Raw genomic sequence first — 20456 nt, 5'->3', positions numbered from 1 at the left:
ACCCCTGTAAGTACCTTGAACCAAGAACTCAATCTACAATCAATTCTCACTGCACCCCAATTGTCAACATAAATGCCTTTGACTGATTTTAATAATCTACCATTAAATCCATAGCCCCCCAATACGGCGCACATCTTTTCCCTCAGTACACTGTCATATGCCTTTTCTAGATCTACGAAACATAACTGTCTGTTCCTCTCGTAGCATTATTCAATTACCTGCCACATACAGAAAATCTGATCCTGACAGCCCTTCTGTGGATTGACACCACACTGGTTTTCATCCAACTTCTTCTCAACCACTGATCGCACCCTCCCTTCCAAGACGCGAGTGAACACTTTGCTTGGTATACTGATCAATGAGATACCTCGATAGTCATTGCAATCCTTTCTGTTCCCTTATTTATAGATAGGTGCAATTACTGCTTTTGTCCAATCTGAAGGTACCTTACTAACACTCCATCCTAAACTTATTACTGTATGAAGCCATGTTATCCCTGCCTTCCCACTATACTTCACCATTTCAGGTCTAATTTCATCTATTCCTGCTGCTTCATGACAATGGATTTAATTTACCAACTTTTCCATTTCCTCAAGCATAATTTCACCAACATCATTTTCCATCCCCCCCTCTGAGATTGGTTGTTTGCAACATCACAAGGAAGGTACCACTTTTACATTGAGAAGATTTTCAAAATATTCCTTCCACCTCTCCAGTAATTCCTCGGGATCTATTATGAGATCACCTGATTTACCCAAAACAGTACTCATTTCCTTTTTTCCTCCCTTCCTAAGATTCTTTATTACTGTCCAAAAAGGTTTCCCTGCTGCTTGACCTAGCCTTTCCAAGTTATTACCAAAATCTTTCCACGACTTCTTCTTGGATTTAACAACTATTTGTTTAGCTCTGTTTCTTTCCTCTACATACAATTCCCTATCTCCATTAGCCTTGTTTGGAGCCATCTCTTATACGCCTTCTTTTTACATTTACAAGCTGCTCTCACTTTATCATTCAACCAAGATGTTCGCTTTTTCCCATCTTTACACACAGTTGTTCCTAGACATTCCCTTGCTCTTTCTACTACAGTATCCCTGTATCCCACCCATTCTCATTCTATAACTTGAACCAGCTTAATGTCCACTGTTTGGAACATTTCACTAATCAACTCCATGTACTTCTGTAATTTCCTCATTCTGGAGATTTTCTACACTTATCTGTCTAAAGCCAGATTTCACTTTGTCTATCCTAGGCCTAGAGATACTTACAGTAGTTCACTACATATCAGATAGTGGTCTGTATCATCAAAAAATCCTTGGAATACCCTCACATTCCTGACAGATTTCCTGAATTCAAGGTCGGTTATTATAGAGTCTATTATGGATCTGTTGCCCCTAACCTCCCATGTGTAGCAGTGAATAGCTTATGCTTGAAGAATGCACTTGTAACTGCTAATCTCATACCAGCACAGAAGTCCAGCAAACGCTTCCCATTCTTATTAGCTTCCATATCTTCCCCACATTTACCAATCACCCTTTTGCGTCGTTCAGTTCAATTTCCAACCCTCGCATTGAAATCGCCCATTAGTACTGTTCTATCCTTGCTGTTGACCCTGAATACGATGACACTCAATGCTTCATAAAACTTGTCAACTTCATCCTCATCTGCACCCTCACATGGTGATACACTGAGACAATTCTCATCCTAATTCCTCCAACCACGAAATCTACCCACATCATTCGCTCACTTATGTGCCTCACAGACACTATGTTGCGTACAATAGTATTCCTGATGAACAGTCCTACCCCACACTCTGCCCTTTCCTTTTTAACACATGTCAAGTACATTTATAATCTCCTATCTCTTCCTCTTACCCGCCTTACCCAAATATCATTAACTCCTAGCACATCCAGACGCATCCTCTTTGCTGACTCAGCCATTTCAACTTTCCTTCTTTCTTCCATAAGCCCCATTAATATCGACAGCTCCCCACCAAATTCCATTTCGTTTGCCAAATTGTTTCCAAGGAGTCCCTTACCTGTCAAATGGTAGTGGGACTCCGTTACTCCCATAGGTCCAAGGGAGGATCTCTCCTCTAACGGATTAGGGACCACCCGTGGATTGCATATCCTAGCCACCTGAGCACAAGGAGGGCCATGACTCAGAATATGTCCGAGATGCCCGCTCCCATTCCATAGCAACCGGTATCTTGACTGTCAGGACCACTTACTAGGCCACTCAGAGGTTGCCTATTGTTCACGAACTAGGGCGTGACTACAGTAACCCACATCATGAAGCATCATTAAGTTATTTCAAAAGAAAAATCATCCAAGTCTACAAAATAATGCCATGGATCAGTAAGGATACTAATGTTACTACAAAGTCATGTTTTGTCAACATCGCTCTCCACCAGCAAAGCCAGTTTCATACATTGCCAGCTCACATCGTATGATCTGGAATTAAGTTTGTCAGACCTGAAATATTTCTAGTGATAACAGAAAAAGATTTACAGATGCAAGTTTAAAAAGTATCTTCATATTGATGGTTCCATGCTTTGAGAAACTTATATACATTTTTCATCCTGAATGGACTGTACAAAAACAATATGACATCGTCAATTGTAAGCGACAAGGAATATAAAAAGGAAAGACAATTTCCATGCAAACTATAACTTATTAGTATGTTATTGCTTTCACATGCCACTAACTACTTTTACAGTTTTCAGAGATGTCGAGGTGCAAGAATTTTGTCTCACAGGAGTTCTTTTATGTGCTGGGAAATCTACTGGCAGGGGGGCTATATTTGTAAACATTACAAGTAACTGTTCTGAAGATTTGGAAGATGTTACATCTCTTTATGATATAAGAGTTGCACAAACCCTGTAACTTTGGTTTGAATTTGGTATAACTATATACCACAAGGAAATATTTATGCATCTATATAAAAGTATATGAGAGTATGGAGATATTTGCAGTCCTTTCTGTGTTTTCATGATTGTCATCCCTTGTCCCCTCTTTCTGTTGTTTCCTCTTCCCAACAATGACCTGCTCATTGTATTTTTCCCACTACATATGCCTTTTTATGTGCCCATTATTCTATATACAGACATGCCAACTTTCAACAGTAAGAAAGATCAGGAGATTTAGTTTTTGCGGCATATCCTGACATGTTACGACACATCAATGATGGTGTAGCTTTGAAGAATATTTCACACACTATACTGCTCAATTATGTAATTTTACTTTTTCATTAACATATTTATTTATAAATGCTAAAATACTGCATGTATTTTATAAATACTAAAATACTGTATGAATCTGAGCTTTAGAACACATGACTCTTCACTGAACTGCCTTAGGCCTCTTCATAAATTTCTGAACTAGATTTATGCTCAAAACACTGGCGTTGTTGAACGGGTTTCAAATTTTCCCCAGAATTCTATTTCTGGAGGCTTTGGTCTGAACTGAGTTTCTGTCCTTTAAATACACTAAAAAAATACTCTTACAGTCGGCATTACTATGGGGAAATCATAAAAAGCATTACGTTAGAGATTCTGTCATATTTAAAAACACCACCAGCTGATTACATCTATCCTGCCAGTGCCCACTGAACATCAGTTCTTTCCAGCTACTCAAAGAAAGAGGAAAAATCTGGGATTTTTCAAAAAATACAGGAATACTAAATCTGTTCTCAAAATTGAGAGATAAGTCGCTGCGATCAGGAGAGGGAGGAAGGACCAAAAATAGGGAGTCTCCTGCTTAAATTGGGGGAGTTGGCACGTGCGGATATATGACCTGATTTGTGATTAGTTTGTCCCTTTCTATTACTTGCAAGTACAGTACCTAGTTTTGTATTTTATACCACCTGAATGCACATTTTTAGCATTTTCAATGCCTATCACTCCTTACTCAGTCGAATCATTACCGAAGCATAATACTGACTGTTTTTGCAATGGTAATCAATTAAACTGTCAATGTATATGCTACCTGTCCTCACATGCTCAACTTACCTTGCTACATTCTCTTATTTCAATTGCTGAAGCCATGAGGCTATCCAAGAATTGTTGCCTCGTGTCATAACTAGGATGTGTAGACAGCCACTCCAAGTTCTCCTCGTGGTTCTCCTCGGAGAGGATTTTCATTTTGGACCAGAATGCACTGGCTTCACGGACATCAACACATGCCTGTTGGTAGGCAATAAAAGGGGGTCAAAATAAGACTAATAAGATTAATACTGAATTTTCACTGCATATGGGAATACTAGGTACCATTCTATAAGTAATTAGGTATCATCACCATAAGACCTGTCTGTGTCAGTGTGATCAAAGGCAAATTGTAAAAAGAAAAATAATAAGGTACAAGACTTTTTAATTATTATTTGCTTTTGATCATACCGACACAGATAGGTCTGACAGCAATGATAGGATGAGAAAGAGCTAGGAGTAGGAGGAAGCAGCCATAGCCTTAATTAAGGTACAGTCCCAGCATTTGCCCAGTGGGAAAATGGGAAAGAACCAAAAACATCTTCAGAGCTGCCGACAGTGGGATTCGAACCAACTTTCTCCAGAGTGCAAGCTGACAGCTATGTGACCCAAACCGCGCAGCCACTCACCCAGCACATGCCTGTTACGATTTATATAGCTAAGACCTGGCCAGTAACAAAGTAGGGCAAAAAAGGAATACAGACAGAAGAAATTAAATTTCTTGTAAGTAAGTTAAAGAAGACTAAGAGAGAGAGACAGAGTGACAAAGGTGGAAAAGTTGAGTAATAAAACAGAGAATGAATGAGAAAAAGGACTTTATGCATATTAAATGGATAAGGCTTTATATGCAGTTGCAAGTTTGAACCTGATAAAAAGAGGATTGGTCAAGAAGTTGGAACTAGTGGAGAGAAAGACTCTGAGGAAGATCCTGGGACCCCAAAGAACAGCGGATGGATCATACAGAAAGAAAGGAAACCAAGAATTATATCTCAAGATGGAAAAGATCTCACATACCATCTGGAAGACTGACTAATCAGATAACAAGATTTTTTGAGATCAGGAAAACTAGAGTGCACGGCTATCAGGAGGTGAAGAGGGACATGGAAGAAGTGGGAATACAAGGAATGGAAATCAGCAACAGGGATGCTTACGAGTCGAGTATTAAGGCGACGAAAAGGTTTCAAGAAAAAGTTAGATCCCGTAACCAAGTGCCATGGACATAAGAAAGGAGGAGATTGCAGAGTGAAAGGATGAAGGAGTACTGGACGAGGATTAAAGCCCAGAAACAGATGAAGGTGAATTCAAATTAACGTGGTCCATAGTCGGCCAAAACGAAAGAAGAAGAAAAGGATAAGTAAAGCAACAGGACATGAAATTACAGCCTGTTTCCAGTCATCTGACCGGGTCAGGAATGGAATGAATGAAGCTCCCATCTAGCGGCGAGGATAGGAATTGTGTTGGCTGCTGAAGCCTGTCGCACTCCTCTGGGGCAATGATTAATGATTGACAGATGAAATGAAATGATATTGGAGAGCGTTTTCGGAATGGAATATGACAGGGAAAACCGGAGTACCCGGAGAAATACCTGTCCACCTCCCCTTTTTCCAGCACAAATCTCATATGGATTGACTGGGATTTGAAGAGTGATAGAGATAGAAAGAGAGTAAAATGCACATCAACCATATTTGCCCCAATCTCATCGCATTTGTAAAAGTGAAATGATGATGATGATGATACTGGGAATACTAGAGGTTTTCAAGTGGACAATGGCACTTAAATAATAGTAAAATCCAGTAAAAAATACTATTCACTCATCTCACAGTCTGGTGGCGTGGCATATGTGATCGGGCCAGTGAAAGTCGTAGCTCACTATTGAATAGAAGTTGAAACAGAGTACGCAATACTGGTATCAGGGAAGGAAGGGAAGGGGAAGGAAGGAGGTGGGTAAGAGGGTGTCTGCAGTGCCGGGAGGGAGGGAGGGAGGGAGGGGAAATGGTTTGAAATTGTAATTGAAACCTCTTGCTCATCAAATATTCTTTCCTTCATATTAACTCTTCGTTTGTCTTTAAAAGCTAATCAATACATTTTTCTAAATTTAGGCAGTACATTTACGGAGTATCACCCTCACCACTTTTAGAAGATTAGTCATCATACAACACTCCAATCTGGATTTGACAGCAGTACTAGAATCAACATCTAAACAAGAAATATTAACTCCTATTATCAGAATTTGAGAGTATACATTGAAAAAATATAAGCAATATTATGCTATTTCGTTCATACTTATGACATAAGTCAATGACTGATTTTAACAAACCATGTATTTTAGCAGCAGAATTGTAAAGTACTTTTATAAGGAAGGATGTTTTTAATTCACCATATTACTCATCATTTAATGTCTGACACTGAACACTTTAATTCTCCAAAGGAGATTCTTTTTTTTTACCTTGGTCAAGTTGTTTATTATTTTATTGTCTTGATATAATGTAATGATGATGGACCTAAAGGATTGAAACATGTCTACAAATTAATAAAGGGTACAGATCTCTGCACATGGTCATGAGGGTATTTAGGGGTTGTTGTAAGGATGTAAAGGAGAGGGCATATAAGTCTCTGGTAAGACCCCAACTAGAGTATGGTTCCAGTGTATGGGACCCTCACCAGGATTACTTGATTCAAGAACTAGAAAAGATCCAAAGAAAAGCAGCTCGATTTGTTCTGGGTGATTTCCGACAAAAGAGTAGTTACAAAAATGTTGCAAAGTTTGGGCTGGGAAGACTTGGGAGAAAGGAGACGAGCTGTTCGACTAAGTGGTATGTTCAGAGCTGTCAGTGGAGAGATGGCGTGGAATGACATCAGTAGATGAATATGTTTGAATGATGTCTTTAAAAGTAGGAAAGATCACAAGCTATATAAAATAAGAGTTTTGTCTGTACATTGCTCAGAATTTGAAAAGAATGGCATTTCTGTATCGGTCATGTCCATAGTAACAAGGAAATGCAGTTTTTACTTTTCCATAATTTCTGTCTGTCTGTCTGTATGTACATGCATCACGAGAAAACGGCTGAAGATAATTTAATAAAAATCGGTATGTAAAGTTGGAGGATGAACCACTACAATCTAGGCTATAAGTCATTTTATTCATGCTGAGTGAAATGGTAGTTTAGGGGAAGGCCTAATATTTAATTCTCAAATATTTATATTATTAGTAGTCATATCGATAAACTACATAACTAAAGTTATATAGAATTAAATTTCTGATCATTTATGTCTTATACATTTTTACCGTACTGGCTATGATAACACAGATATTCATGAATTTGTATTTTTGTTGCTAAGTCCATATCAAAGCCGAGCCCCGAGAAAATGGGTTAAAAGAATTGAATGAAAATCGGTATATAGAGCCGGGGAATAAGAAACTACAGTTTAAGCTATAAACAATTTTATTCACCCTGTGTGAAATGGTAGTTTAGGGGGAGGGACCTAAAATTTAATTTTTAAATACCTATGTTATTGGTTCTATGGAAAAGTACTTTATAACAAAAGTTATAGAGAAAACAATTTCAGATCATTTATGTTTTATTCAGTTTTACCATACCGACTATGATAAAGGTGGTATTTCAGAGCCGGAAGAAAATTAAATGTGAAGACCTACAATATCGAAAGCGTGTAATATTGATCAACAATAACATTACATTGACCGTTGTTTGTTGTGATGTTCTTTATCTTTGATGCTGACACTCAACTCCGATAGATGGGATTACTGCTGCATACCGAGTATAACAGCCTGACTGAATATTGGCGGGAAATAGTTGGAGAGTTAGATAACTTTCTTCTTTAGCATGCCATTCCTCTGGTTCATCATTTTCTGATACTGCTGGTATGTAACACACTGGTTCATCATAGTATTCCAGCTATTCGATCCCTACTCTGATGCGCTGTTTTAAATGAGCGGTGTGCACACTTAAGACAGAGGCTTGGTCTAGAATTACAATTTAGGCCCATTCCAAATTATAGTACCACAATTCACTAAATAACTCAAAATTCAACCCTGATAAGAGCCGTTTCTTAAGAAAAGCGCCCTCCTCTTCACTTTTATTAAATCTACATTCATTTTATTCAAAATTAGCAGCAAAGATGTGGTTTCTCCTCTGGCTTGGAGGAAAAATTGCCTCCAAGGCAGATAGTATTTTCCCTGCCAGTGTAGTGAATTGAGATTTTCCGACTCATCGGGTACTCCCAGGAAACAGATAAGTAAACGGGCATAGTTTTTGCCCTGGGACTATCCACTATTCGACCCCCCCCCCTGCCGATAAAAAACAAAGAGTGTTCACGGATCACGGATGTCTGCGTCTTGGTCATTCAACCTCTGTAACTTTGGACTGTTAGTTCGGCAGCGTAGTACTGTTCGTTAAAAGTGAGAAAATGTGTGGTTTTTTGTTTGATTGAGTATTTCATACGAAAACAATACTTTTAATCGCGCCATTCCTACTGACGTCATTGTAGCGACCCATGTTCATTTCAGTTGAGAAAACCACTACGAGTCTTTCTGAGAATCTATAAAGGCAAGCGGAGAGTGAGTATCTGCCAACCTGATTGTGACTGATGGTAGGAAAATTCCCTATCCCAGTCTTCATATGACAAAAGATGTTTGGTGACTTCCCCGTCGTGTTTCTAGGGCAACGTTAAGAGCTATGCAATTTAATACAATCTTGGTCACAACGTGTACACTACGTAACCTAGAATTCTGTAGCGAAGCACGGGTATATCAGCTAGTATGAAGATAAAGCTGGAATTCAAGAGGACAAATTGGGGCGAATATTTGTTTATAGGAAGGGGGGTTAGGGGTTGGAATAATTTACCAAGGGAGATGTTCAATAAATTTCCAATTTCTTCATGATCATTTAAGAAAAAGCTAGGAAAACAACAGATAGGGAATCCTGGATGACTGCCTAAATGCAGATCAGTAGTGATTTTGATTGTTGATGTAACTTGTATCAATCTCACAGAATGAATGATATAGTACTGAATAGATGGATAAATCAAGTCTTTTCTTATTTGTCAACTACAGTCTATATGGAACAATAACATGATTTCCATCTCATGTAATGTCCAGCTCCATGGCTAAGTGGTTAGCATGCTGATCTTTGGTCACAGACGTCCGAGTAAACTCTCACTATTGGTAAACTATTCCAATCCCTAATTCCTCTTCCTATGAACAAATATTTGCACCAATCTGTCCTCTTGAATTCCAACTTTTATTTTCATATTATGAATGTTCTTACTTCAAAAACTCCGTTCAATTATATTTGTCTACTAATGTCATTCCATGTCATCTCTCTACCAACAGCTCTGAACATACTGCTTATTCAAGTTTAGTCGCAAGTCTTCCCAACCATAGTTCGCAACATTTTTGTAAAAGAAAATTTGTATCCTCGTTCCGAGGGGGTGCAGCCCTTCTCAGGCACTCCCTCATTGGAGGTAAGCTACAGGTTTATACCAGCCTTCCTGCCAATTTTAAAATCCTTCAAGAAGGGTGTAGGAAATGTATGTAGGACAGAGAAGACAGACAAATGGCTGTGAATGACATCCACATTACTGACAATCATTCAGGCTGAATGTTCTTACCTCACCCATCTAGTTTAGTTTTAAGGAATACAGAAAGAGGACATAAACAGGAGAACTGTGCCTGCCCATGTATTATCAGCACATCATTTTGTCCCTTCCAGTGAGAGGTTGTCTATCCTAGTCCATAGTCCGACCTCACTAGGCCATAGGTCAACAGCTTCACTTCATTCTTGTCTCTTCTAGTAAGAGGTTGTCTGTCCTAGTCTATACAGCCTGACCTCTCTAGGTCAACAGCTTCACTTCATTCTCATCTCATTTATTGGGAGGTTGTCTATCCTAGTCCATAGTCTGACCTTTCTGGGTCAACAGATTTACTTCATTCTTGTCTCTTCTAGTGAGATGTTGTCCTGTACCAGCTATAAAGAGAATAGCTGACACTGGAAATGTCATGCTGAGGCACATAAGCTGGTGGGACTAGACGTTATCTTCGTGCAGAGGACCACGCGTTAGAACTTACTGCAGGTGACCCCGGCAGCACTACTCGTCAAATCATGGCAGTGGTGGGAGTGTCCCATAATTGGACTGTCCTACAACCATTATGGAAAGACCGGCATCATCCATACCATCTGCAGTGTGTTCAGCAACTGTCGGAGAGAGATTATGCACCGTGCATGGCCTTCTGTGAATGGGTCCATCGGCAACCCAAATACTTTGTGAATCATATTTTGCTCTCAGATGAAACATATTTATGAAGAGTGGGATCTTCAATTTTCACAATATGAACGTGTGGTCAGAGAACAATAACCATGCTATGAGACATCCCCATAAGTCCTGTGGTATTACCTCAGAGACAGACTGGAGTATCTTATCTACAGTTTCTGGAAGCCATTCTACCACTACTACCAGACTAAATTCCACTTCATACCCAATAGCACATGTGGTTCCAACAGAACGGAGCACACCGCACATTACCAATGCAGTGCATGGCCATCTGGGCATCACCTGTCCACAGTGATGGATTGGGTGTTTGGGCACTACTGCTGGCCTGCAAGAAGTCCCAATCTAAACACCTTAGATTACTGGTATACATGAAATCTTAGGTGTATCACAGAGAAGTGTAAACCCTTCATGAGCTCTGGGAACATATCTTGGAAGCTGCTCTGGACATCAGACAAAACCAAGAGGAACTGAGGCATGCTGAGCATGTACCGGTATTACTGCCATCGGTGCATAATTCAAACATCTACTGTAAAAACATACATCATTTCCCACAACCAATTTGGCCGAGTGTGTCACTTTCTAAAAGGCACACAAAAAGCTTTGCTGTTGTGTTCTCATTTTTTCTATTAGAAAGTTAACTATGCAAAACGTTTCGTGTGACCTTTACATTTTTGTAATCATAAGCCAAGGGACCTCCATTTTTATGTAGAATCCAAACCGTAGGACATAACATTTCTTTCCGTAAATTCCACATGCAATGGCCGAGAATCAATCCCATGTTATTCCTGTGGGGTCATGGGTTGTACAACATTTGGCAGAGTTTTATGGCCAGATGCCCTTCTTAACATCAACCATCAAAGGAGAAATGATGCGTGTTACTGTGGTGGTGATGAGTGTTGTGTCTTGTTGTGTGCTGCATACAAGTGTTGAAGAGGACAGAAACACCCAGCACCCAGTCGCTGAGCCATAGCAATGCACTTGTTAATGTAATAATATCTGGACCACACAGGAATTCAACATGGGGCCTCAAAGACAGAACGCTAGTATGATGAACATTCAGCTATGCAGCTGGTATTATTTATTAACAGGCTGGCCAATCTGAGCAGCATGACGCAGTTGTCAGCGGCATGCTATTCCAGTGAGTGTGCTGCCCAATCTGAGCAGCACGCTCAGTTGTCAGCGGCAAGTTATTCCAGCGAGCATACTGGCCAATCTGAGCAGCATGGTGCAGTTGTTAGCAGCATGCTATTCCAGTAAGTTTGCTGGCCAATCTGAGCAGCATGGAGCATGCTATTCCAATGAGTTTGCTGCAATCAGAGGGCGAGTGGTCTGAATCCCACTGCCGGGCGTTTTGAAGATAGTGTTCCAAGGATTCCCATTTTCATCTTCAGGGTAGAAGTAAGGAGCAGGTACCATTATCATTTTAATATGCCAAGTTACGCTTAATGTCATATTTTTGTTACTCTCACTAAACTTAGTCAGTGTATTAGTTCTAGTTGTTTTTTTGGAAAGAGGATATGCATGTAATTTGTTTTTGCCAACAGCGGACGCTTGACCTTGAAAAAACAGCAGCATGCCATAGCTGGTTTACACAAATGCACATGTACCCTGCTATTTGCTTTACGTTGCACTGACACAGATAGGTCTTATGGCGACGATGGGACAGGAAAGGCCTAGGAATGGGAAGGAAGCGGCTGTGGCCTTAATTAAGGTACAGCCCCAGCATGTGCCTGGTGTGAAAATGGGAAACCACGGAAAACCATCTTCAAGGCTGCCGACAGTGGGGTTCGAACCCACTATCTCCCGGATGCGAGCTCACAGCTGCGCATATGTACCCTGGCAGCTTCATCAGAACACAACTTTCCTCCATAACGGTGCTAGTTCTAGACCTGAAACTTGTGACATTGTAATCCTCTCCCAGAGATCTATTAATTGTGTTGATTTGGTGCATCAGTTACCTTCCACTCTGTATACATGAAGATGAAATTGGCACAAATAACAAAAATGGTCAAATATACTTAATTCCAAACATAATATTATGAGGCATATTATTGGATATGGAAATAGCATATTACTTATAAAAGACCCTGTATCTAATGTAAGTGTGAAATTTAAGCTAAAATACATTTAGAATTCCATGTCAAGTGACGAGTCGAAACCAAGCAATAAAGATTCTACTATACAGAATTCCTTGCGAGATGTGTTCAAAAACTTATTTATTTGTTGTATAAAAGTTGTTGAATATCTATGTTCAAACAAAACATTCTTTCCCTCATTCCACTTCATTAGCAGTCACGATGCACACGCTGCATCAACCGGCATCAGAGGCAAAAAGCACATTGGTGATACCGCTGACGCACTGTGAACATCATGGCTCCTATGCAAAGAAATACTACTGAAATAATTCAAATGCATAAGGACACAGAAATAAACATTGTTATGCAAAAAAAGTATTACAGTACTGTAGTAACTGTTACCAATATACGAGTGGCCGTGAACGTGTTAATAGAAAAAAAATTGGGTACAGTTCACTGTATTAAAAATATTTATGTCATTCTGAAATCATTAGACAGATGACAAATTGTTATTCCTTGAGTAGATATAATACTGTCTGATGAAGAACTGTAAGGATACAGATTTCAGGAATATGCATTTAAAATGCAGAGTAAAGAAACAGGTCGGAGATGATCACTCAGACTGTTTCTATCAGCTGGGCGTGATACTATTCCCTCCAAGTCTCCTTCATTGCCCTTATCATCGAACCCACAATTTGTAGTGTATTCCAATGAACCTTCTAATTATGAGAATACTGACTGCAGTATCCAATAAGCCTCCAAATTCCCTAATCCCTACTATGTGATATAAAGTTTTGTTTCTGATATTCAAGTCCAAACTTTGAGAATAGCATTAAAGCACAGATTTTCTCATTTCTTCTTCACACAAATCTTGTTACCATCTCATACTTTCCCGTTTCACATCCTATTCTGGTACTAAAATCACCCAACAATACTGTATTTTCTCGCATAATTAATGCACTTGCATAATTTACGCACCCCAAGAGTTTTGGTTTCAAAGCAGAGAAAAAGAAATGTTCCCCTATTTGATCCACTCACTTCTTCGATCATCCATCATGTAGTCCCAGATGCATTTCGAAATAAAGATGGCAACTACTCAAGTAGCAGCCTTCCCATTGCAAAACAGGGCATTCCAAATACTGCACAATGTGCTGTTTTCAGTCGGTAGGAAGTACGACTGCACTAGTTCAGTGAGTGAATCAGCGCAGAAGTGATTAGTGATGCTCCATTCTAGTCTGATACAAACATATTTTACGAGTGTTTCGGGTATGGTACATGCACTTTTTGTGATCTCAAAATTTTTTGTTAATCCACAATGAACAAGTATTGAAGTAAAACTGCATCAGTTAAACTTGCAGTGATCAGTTACGCTGAAACATACAGGAATAGGACAGTGGGCCACAAGTATTCAGGATTTGAATGCAATGTGCGCTACTGGCGGAAACAGAAAAGTACACTTCAAGCAACCAACAAATCTCAAAAAGCATTTCGCGGACCAAAATGTGGCAAGTTTCCGCAAGTAGAGGAGGATCTGCTTAAATATGTAATTTTGTTACGCGATGATGGATATATGCCATTTCTCATGAAAGGGTGTATATTAAAGGACAGAAAATAGCTGTTGCACATGGAATCAGTGTCTCGGATTTTAAGGTTAGCCGAGGCTGGATGGTTAATTTTATGACGAGAAATGGACTTTCTCTCCAATGAAGAACAATATTATGCCAAATTATTTCAACCAAAAATTCATTTTCATTACTTTGTGTTTGAGAAGTGTAAAGTGAAGGAATATTTGCTCTCCCAAATAGGAATCGCAGCTCAGATGCCAGTCAGTTTCGATATGCCGCAAAGTCGAGGCAAAGTCGAGCAATCGATAAGAAAGGGACATCGAGTGTTATCATATGCACTGCAGGAAGCGAAAAACAACGATGTACTGAGATGCTTGCTATAACAGCTGATGACAGAAAGCTTGCACCTTATGTTGTTCTAAAACAAAAAAACAATGCCTAAAAGTAAAATTTCTGTGAGGGATCCACGTTCGTATACCAGAAAAAGGGTAGATGGACATGTCACTCGTACAAGACTGGATACGAATGGTTTGGGCAAATTGAGCAGGGTCCGTCCTTTGATGCCTGACCCTTTCCTTGTTGGACAGTTTTTGTGACCACCTGACAGAAGGCACTAAGAAATTATTGGAAACCATGAAAACCGATTTGGCAGTGATTCCTTGTGGACCGACATCGGTAGGCCTACCTCAACCCTTGGACATTTCGATAATAATAAAATATTCAAGAACGTGCAAAAACTCTTATCAGTGCTGGATGGCGGAAAGTGTGCATGAACTTACTCCAACAGGCAAGATTCGGAAACCACCCACAGAACTCCCTTGTGAGTAGATATTGTGCACTTGGGACATGATTTCTTCGAAGGTAATGAAAAAGAGATTCGAGAAAACAGGACTCTTGAATTCGTTAGACGGGAGTGAAGATGATTTCTTATGGAGAAATGTGAGCAGTGATAGCAGTAGCAGCAATTCTTCCTACAGTGCCGGTAGCAAACTGAAAGATGATACCCTATAAAAGGTAAGACTTTTAATTTTTTTGCCAGTATGTCATTATTACGTACTTACATGAATTGTACTTTTATTAGTTCATATTTATTTCACTTCAGGTCGTATAGTCAGCTCATAACGGGAAGAATATTTTACAATGTCGGTACTTCAAACCCAAGTGTCTAACTTACTTGATGTACCCTATTTTACTTTTCAGAAGAAAGAAAAAAAACGCACACCATAATTTTATGCCAAATGACGACAACCGCAAATGAATCGAACCAACTGTGTGTATATTATATTTGATGTATATTTTAAATGTAAATACATTGTAAATAGTTTTTAAAGTATCTGAATTCCTTGAATAATTTATGCATCCAAAGTTTTTGCCTGTATTTTTTGTCAAAAAAGTGCGTTAATTATGCAAGAAAATACGGTATTACACTATATTTGCTGCTGACCCTTACTACTTCATCATCTAGTGCTGTAATGTTCCTACCTCATTCTGATCAATGAACATAAACAATATGTTACTTTGTCATATGCCCTGATAATGTACATCACAAATCACAGCTTTAGATATAATTTAAAAAAAAGCACACACTGTTGTAGCTGGACAGTGGGGGCAGTACCACCAATAGACAGTAGCATGAATATCTCAAGGAGTTATTCCCAACATACAACAAGAGATATTCTCATCCAAGGAATAAACTCAAAACAGTTTCATTAAAACACTATTCTTATACGAAATTCAATTACCTTAGCAGCCAGCAGCAAGCCCATTTCATCAGCTTCAATCTCTGTATTTCGGCTGAAAGGCAGATGTATTAACAGTTCCGCAAGACTGTCCGAGAGGGAATGAACGACAAAGGCACCTAAGGTAGGTAGTAATGCCCACACTGCGAGAACTGGTATGAATAACAGGAGCTCGATTAGGTGACCACTACTCAGGCGTTCAGCCTAGAAAAGAAAACAACAAATGCAACTCACTATACAGACAAGAAAGTAAGAAATTCATCTTTACACATTATTCCATCGCATCGGGAAATTCATAGTGTGTCGACACTAAGGTTTTATCAAACTAGCTGGAAGTGAGTATGTACAGAGAGGAAATTAAAAAAACCCACATATTCACTCTCTCTCTCACTCTTCATTATAGACTGTTATGCCTTTCAGCATTCAATCTGCATGCCTCTTGAATTAACTATGCACCTCCACAATCCTCTGTTTGCAACTAGCTCTCTGGCATCATTTAGTTCCACACCTGTCACCCTAGTCTCCCTCTACTTCTCCTACTTTCCATGGTCGAGTCCAATATTCTCCTAGACCACCTTTCCTCCTCCATTTGACTCACTTGACCTCAAAACCATAGCTGGTTTACATTATGTGTACAGCTTTATCGATCAAGTTTTTTTCTAAGGCAAAAGTTCAGAACACCTTACATTTTCCAGTGCTACGCATCCAGGCGTGATTGCACTGTCATTTGTTTCTCTCTCGCTCGCTTCTCGCGAAGAACTTGATCGTGTGGTGGACAGAGCTGCCAACTGTTCATATAAAGAACTAGTCCTAGTGCAGCGGCGCTACTTTTATTTACGAATCTTCTGGATTGGTTAGGCCATTGGTCTTGATGAAGCAAAGGGGGCCTGGGGGCGTAAGCCCCCAGGTTAGAAGCCGCGAAGCGGCCCTAGGCCTCTAATATCCCGCGTGACAAAGCCATTGGTCTGGATTGGTTAGACCATTGGTCAGTGGTAAAGCCATTGGTCTGGATTGGTTAGACCATTGGTCTGGATCAAGCAAAGGGGGTCTGGGGGCGTAAGCCCCCAGGTTAGAAGCCGCGAAGCGGCCCTAGGCCTCTAATATCCCGCGTGACAAAGCCATTGGTCTGGATTGGTTAGACCATTGGTCAGTGGCAAAGCCATTGGTCTGGATTGGTTAGACAATTGGTCTGGATCAAGCAAAGGGGGTCTGGGGGCGTAAGCCCCCAGGTTAGAAGCCGCGAAGCGGCCTATGGCCTCTAGTATCCCGCGTGACAAAGCCATTGGTCTGGATTGGTTAGACCATTGGTCAGTGACAAAGCCATTGGTCTGGATTGGTTAGACCATTGGTCGTGACAAAGCCATTGGTCTGGACTGGTTAGACCATTGGTCTGGATGAAGCAAAGCCGGTCTGGGGGCGTAAGCCCCCAGGTTAGAAGCCGCGAAGAGGCCCTAGGCCTCTAGTGTCCCGCGTGACACCTCCATTGGTGTGGGCAGTTGTGTATTTCTTGTGCGCGGGTTGGTAACGGAATTCACTTACTTCATTTTTAGGAGTGACGTCATATCCCGTAGCGCCTCACCCAATGGAAATGCTGGTAAGTAGTTAGGCGATGGACTATGGCGCGTGATAACTTCTATTAGGTTATAAAAGCAAAATTATTTCTGGGGGATGGCGGGTGGGTTCTTAACTGTCGCAGTGAACACATCGCTCCTCCACAAGGTATTCCACTAAAGATTTCCAACATATTACATCCTTATCATGCTATAAAAGTAATGTAAGTCTTACTGAATTTCTACCTTTTCTAACTTAGCCTTCACCTTCTCTTTCTGAGTATCCTCCAGCCATTATTCCCACCTGTTCTTAACAGCAATCATTATCACTACTTTCATGTCTGTTACTTCTAATTTATGAATAATCTATATATATAAAATAACTTGTCCTGACTGACTGACTGGCTGATTCATCATCGTCGAGCCAAAACTACTGGACATAAAGAAATTAAATTTTGGGGATATGTTCATATTAAGATGTAGGTGCTCGCTAAGAGAGGATTTTTGGATATTCGGTCGCTAAGGGGGTGAAAAGGAGAGTGAAATTTTAAAATGAGTGTATCTATATCTCAAAACTTTAAAAGATTACAGATGTAAAAATTGGTATTTAGAATCTTCTTCAAAAATAAGGAAACACATATTTTTTTGTTTTCAGAAAATCCCAATAAGAGGGGTGAAAAAGGGGTTGAATGCCTTTAATCAGGATACCGGTACTTATATCTCAGAAAATGAAGATATTACAGACCTGAAAATTGGTACTTTTGATCTCTTTTAAAAATAAAGAACCACGTATTTTTTTGTTTTTGGAAAATCCCATTAATGGGAGGGTGAAAAGGGAGGTGAATTTTTAAAATGAGTGCATCTACATCTCAAAACTTTTAAAGTTTACAAATGTAAAAATTGGTAATTAGAATCTTCATTAAAAATTAGGAAACATGTATTTTTTTGTTTTCGGAAAATCCCAATAGGAGGGGTGAAAAGGGGTTGAATGCCCTTAATGAGGATACTTATATCTCAGAAACTGAAGATATTACAGACCTGAAAATTTGTGTTTGGGATCTCCTTTAAAAATAAAGAAACACGTATTTTTTTGTTTTGGGAAAATCCAATTAATGGGGGGTGAAAGGGGGGTGAATTTTTAAAATGAGTGTATCTATATCTCAAAACTTTTAAAAGTTTATAGATGTAAAAATTGGTATTTACAATCTCCTTTAAAAATAAAGAAACATGTATTTTTTTGTTTTCGAAAAATCCCAATAGGTAGGGTGGAAAAGGGTGAAAAAGGGGTTGAATGCCTTTAATGAGGCTACTTATATTTCAGAACCTTAAGATATTACAGACCTGAAAACTGGTGTTTGGGATCTCCTTTTAAAATAAAGAAACATGAATTTTTTTGTTTTTGGAAAATCAAATTAATGGGGGGGTGAAAAGGGGGTGAATTTTTAAAATGAGTGTATCTATATCTCAAAACTTTTAAAGTTGGTATTTAGAATCTCCTTTAAAAGTAAAGAAACACGTATTTTTTTGTTTTCGGAAAATCCCAATACAAAAGGTGGAAAAGGGTGAAAAGGGTGAAAAAGTGATTGAATGCCTTTAATGAGGCTACTTATATTTTAGAACCTGAAGATATTACAGACCTGAAAATTGGTATTTGGGATCTACTTTAAAAATAAAGAACAGGTATTCTTTCGTTTTTGGAAAATCCAAATAATGGGGTGTGAATTTTTAAAATGAGTGTGTCTACATCTTAAAACTTTAAAAGTTTACAGATGTAAAAATTGGTATTTAGAATCTCCTTTAAAAATAAAGAAAAACAAATTTTTTTTTTTTTTTTTTTGTTGTCTGTAAATCCCAATAGGAGGGGTGTAAAAGGGTGAATAATGGGTTGAATGCCTTTAATGAGGATACATATATCTCAGAAACTGAAGATATTACAGAACTAAAAATTTGTACATGGGATCTCCCTTAAGAATAAAGAAACACTATTTTTTTTGTTTTTTCTTGTTTTTGGAAAATCCAATTAATGGCGGTTAAACTGGAGTGACAAATTGGGGTGAATTTTTTGAAAGTCTATATCTACAGAATATCTGAGAAACGTAAAATGTTACAGACATAAAAAGTGGGTATTTGAAATCTCCTGTAAATGTAAAGAAACATGGGTGATTTGTTTTTGGCAACTCAACTTAAGGGGAACTAAAAAGGGGTTAAATTTTAAAATGAGAATTAATACAGTATATCTCAAAAAACTTAACATGTTACAGAAGCGAAAAATTGTATTTTTAAAATCTCTATTAAAAATAAAGAAACGTGTATTTTTAGTTTTCGGAAATACCATTTGGGTGGAGGGTGGGGGTAAAAGTGACTGAAAATGGTGTTGAATTCTTTTAATTAGGCTACTGATATCCCAAAAATTGAAGACTTGAAATTTTATATTTGGAATCTGCTTTAAAAGAAACACGTGTTATCGGAAAATCCAATTGGGTGTGTGTGTGTGTGTGTGTGTGTGTGTGTGTGTGTGTGTGTGTGTGTGTGTGTGTGTGTGTGTGTGTGTGTGTGTGTGTGTGTGTGTGTGTGTGTGTGTGTGTGTGTGTGTGAAAGAATTGAAAAATTAATTGACTTAATTGTATGAGAATACATACATCTAATAAAACCTAAAGTTGTTACAGACGTGAAAACTGGTATTTGGATCTCCTTTAAAAACAAAGAAAAACACGTTTGGGGGGGAAACCATCTTGGTGGGCAGGAGTGGAAAGGAGTTGAATTCCTTTCATGAGGACACATAAATCAAAATCTGAAGAAGTTAAGAGTCATGATAATTGGTATTTAGAAGATCCTTTACTATTAAAGAAACAAGTATTTTTTGCTGGAAAATTCACTTTGGGCGGGAGGAGGAGTGTGAAAGGAAGTGAAAAAAAGTGAATTATTTTTATGGGGATACTTATATCTCAAAACTGAAGGTAATAGACGTGAACATTGGTGTTTGGAATCTCCTTTACCATGCCTTCTTTTAATTCTTTTTTGTACTTAACGGCAGTGGAGTGTAAAAGGAGGTGAGACCAATTGATTTTACTGTTCATAATGTACTTATAAGGAGCCTCCGTTGCTTAGGCGGCAGCGTGCCGGCCTCTCACACCTGGGTTCCATGGTTCAAACCCCGGTCACTCCATGTGACATTTGTGCTGGACAAAATGGAGGAGGGACAGGTTTTTCTCCAGATACTCCGGTTTTCCCTGTTATCACTCATTCCAGCAACACTGTCG

General features: G+C 39.0%; 1 protein-coding gene across 2 annotated transcripts in view; it reads right to left on the bottom strand.

The window, feature by feature from the left end:
* The window catches only part of LOC136863398 (metalloendopeptidase OMA1, mitochondrial), a 112539-nt gene that overhangs the window by 16054 nt on the left and 76029 nt on the right, over positions 1-20456 (bottom strand). For both annotated transcript variants that reach the window (XM_067139809.2, XM_067139810.2), the window contains exons 6-7: positions 15650-15850; positions 4007-4180 (exon numbers count right to left, since the gene is read on the bottom strand). In XM_067139809.2, coding sequence (XP_066995910.2) covers positions 4007-4180; positions 15650-15850 — 375 coding nt within the window. The remainder of the gene's footprint in view (positions 1-4006; positions 4181-15649; positions 15851-20456) is intronic.

The sequence above is a fragment of the Anabrus simplex genome, chromosome 2 (genome assembly GCF_040414725.1).
Source record: "Anabrus simplex isolate iqAnaSimp1 chromosome 2, ASM4041472v1, whole genome shotgun sequence".
Lineage (NCBI taxonomy): Eukaryota > Metazoa > Arthropoda > Insecta > Orthoptera > Tettigoniidae > Anabrus > Anabrus simplex.
Note: the sequence above shows the minus strand (reverse complement) of the source record. Positions and strands in the feature narration are given on the sequence as shown.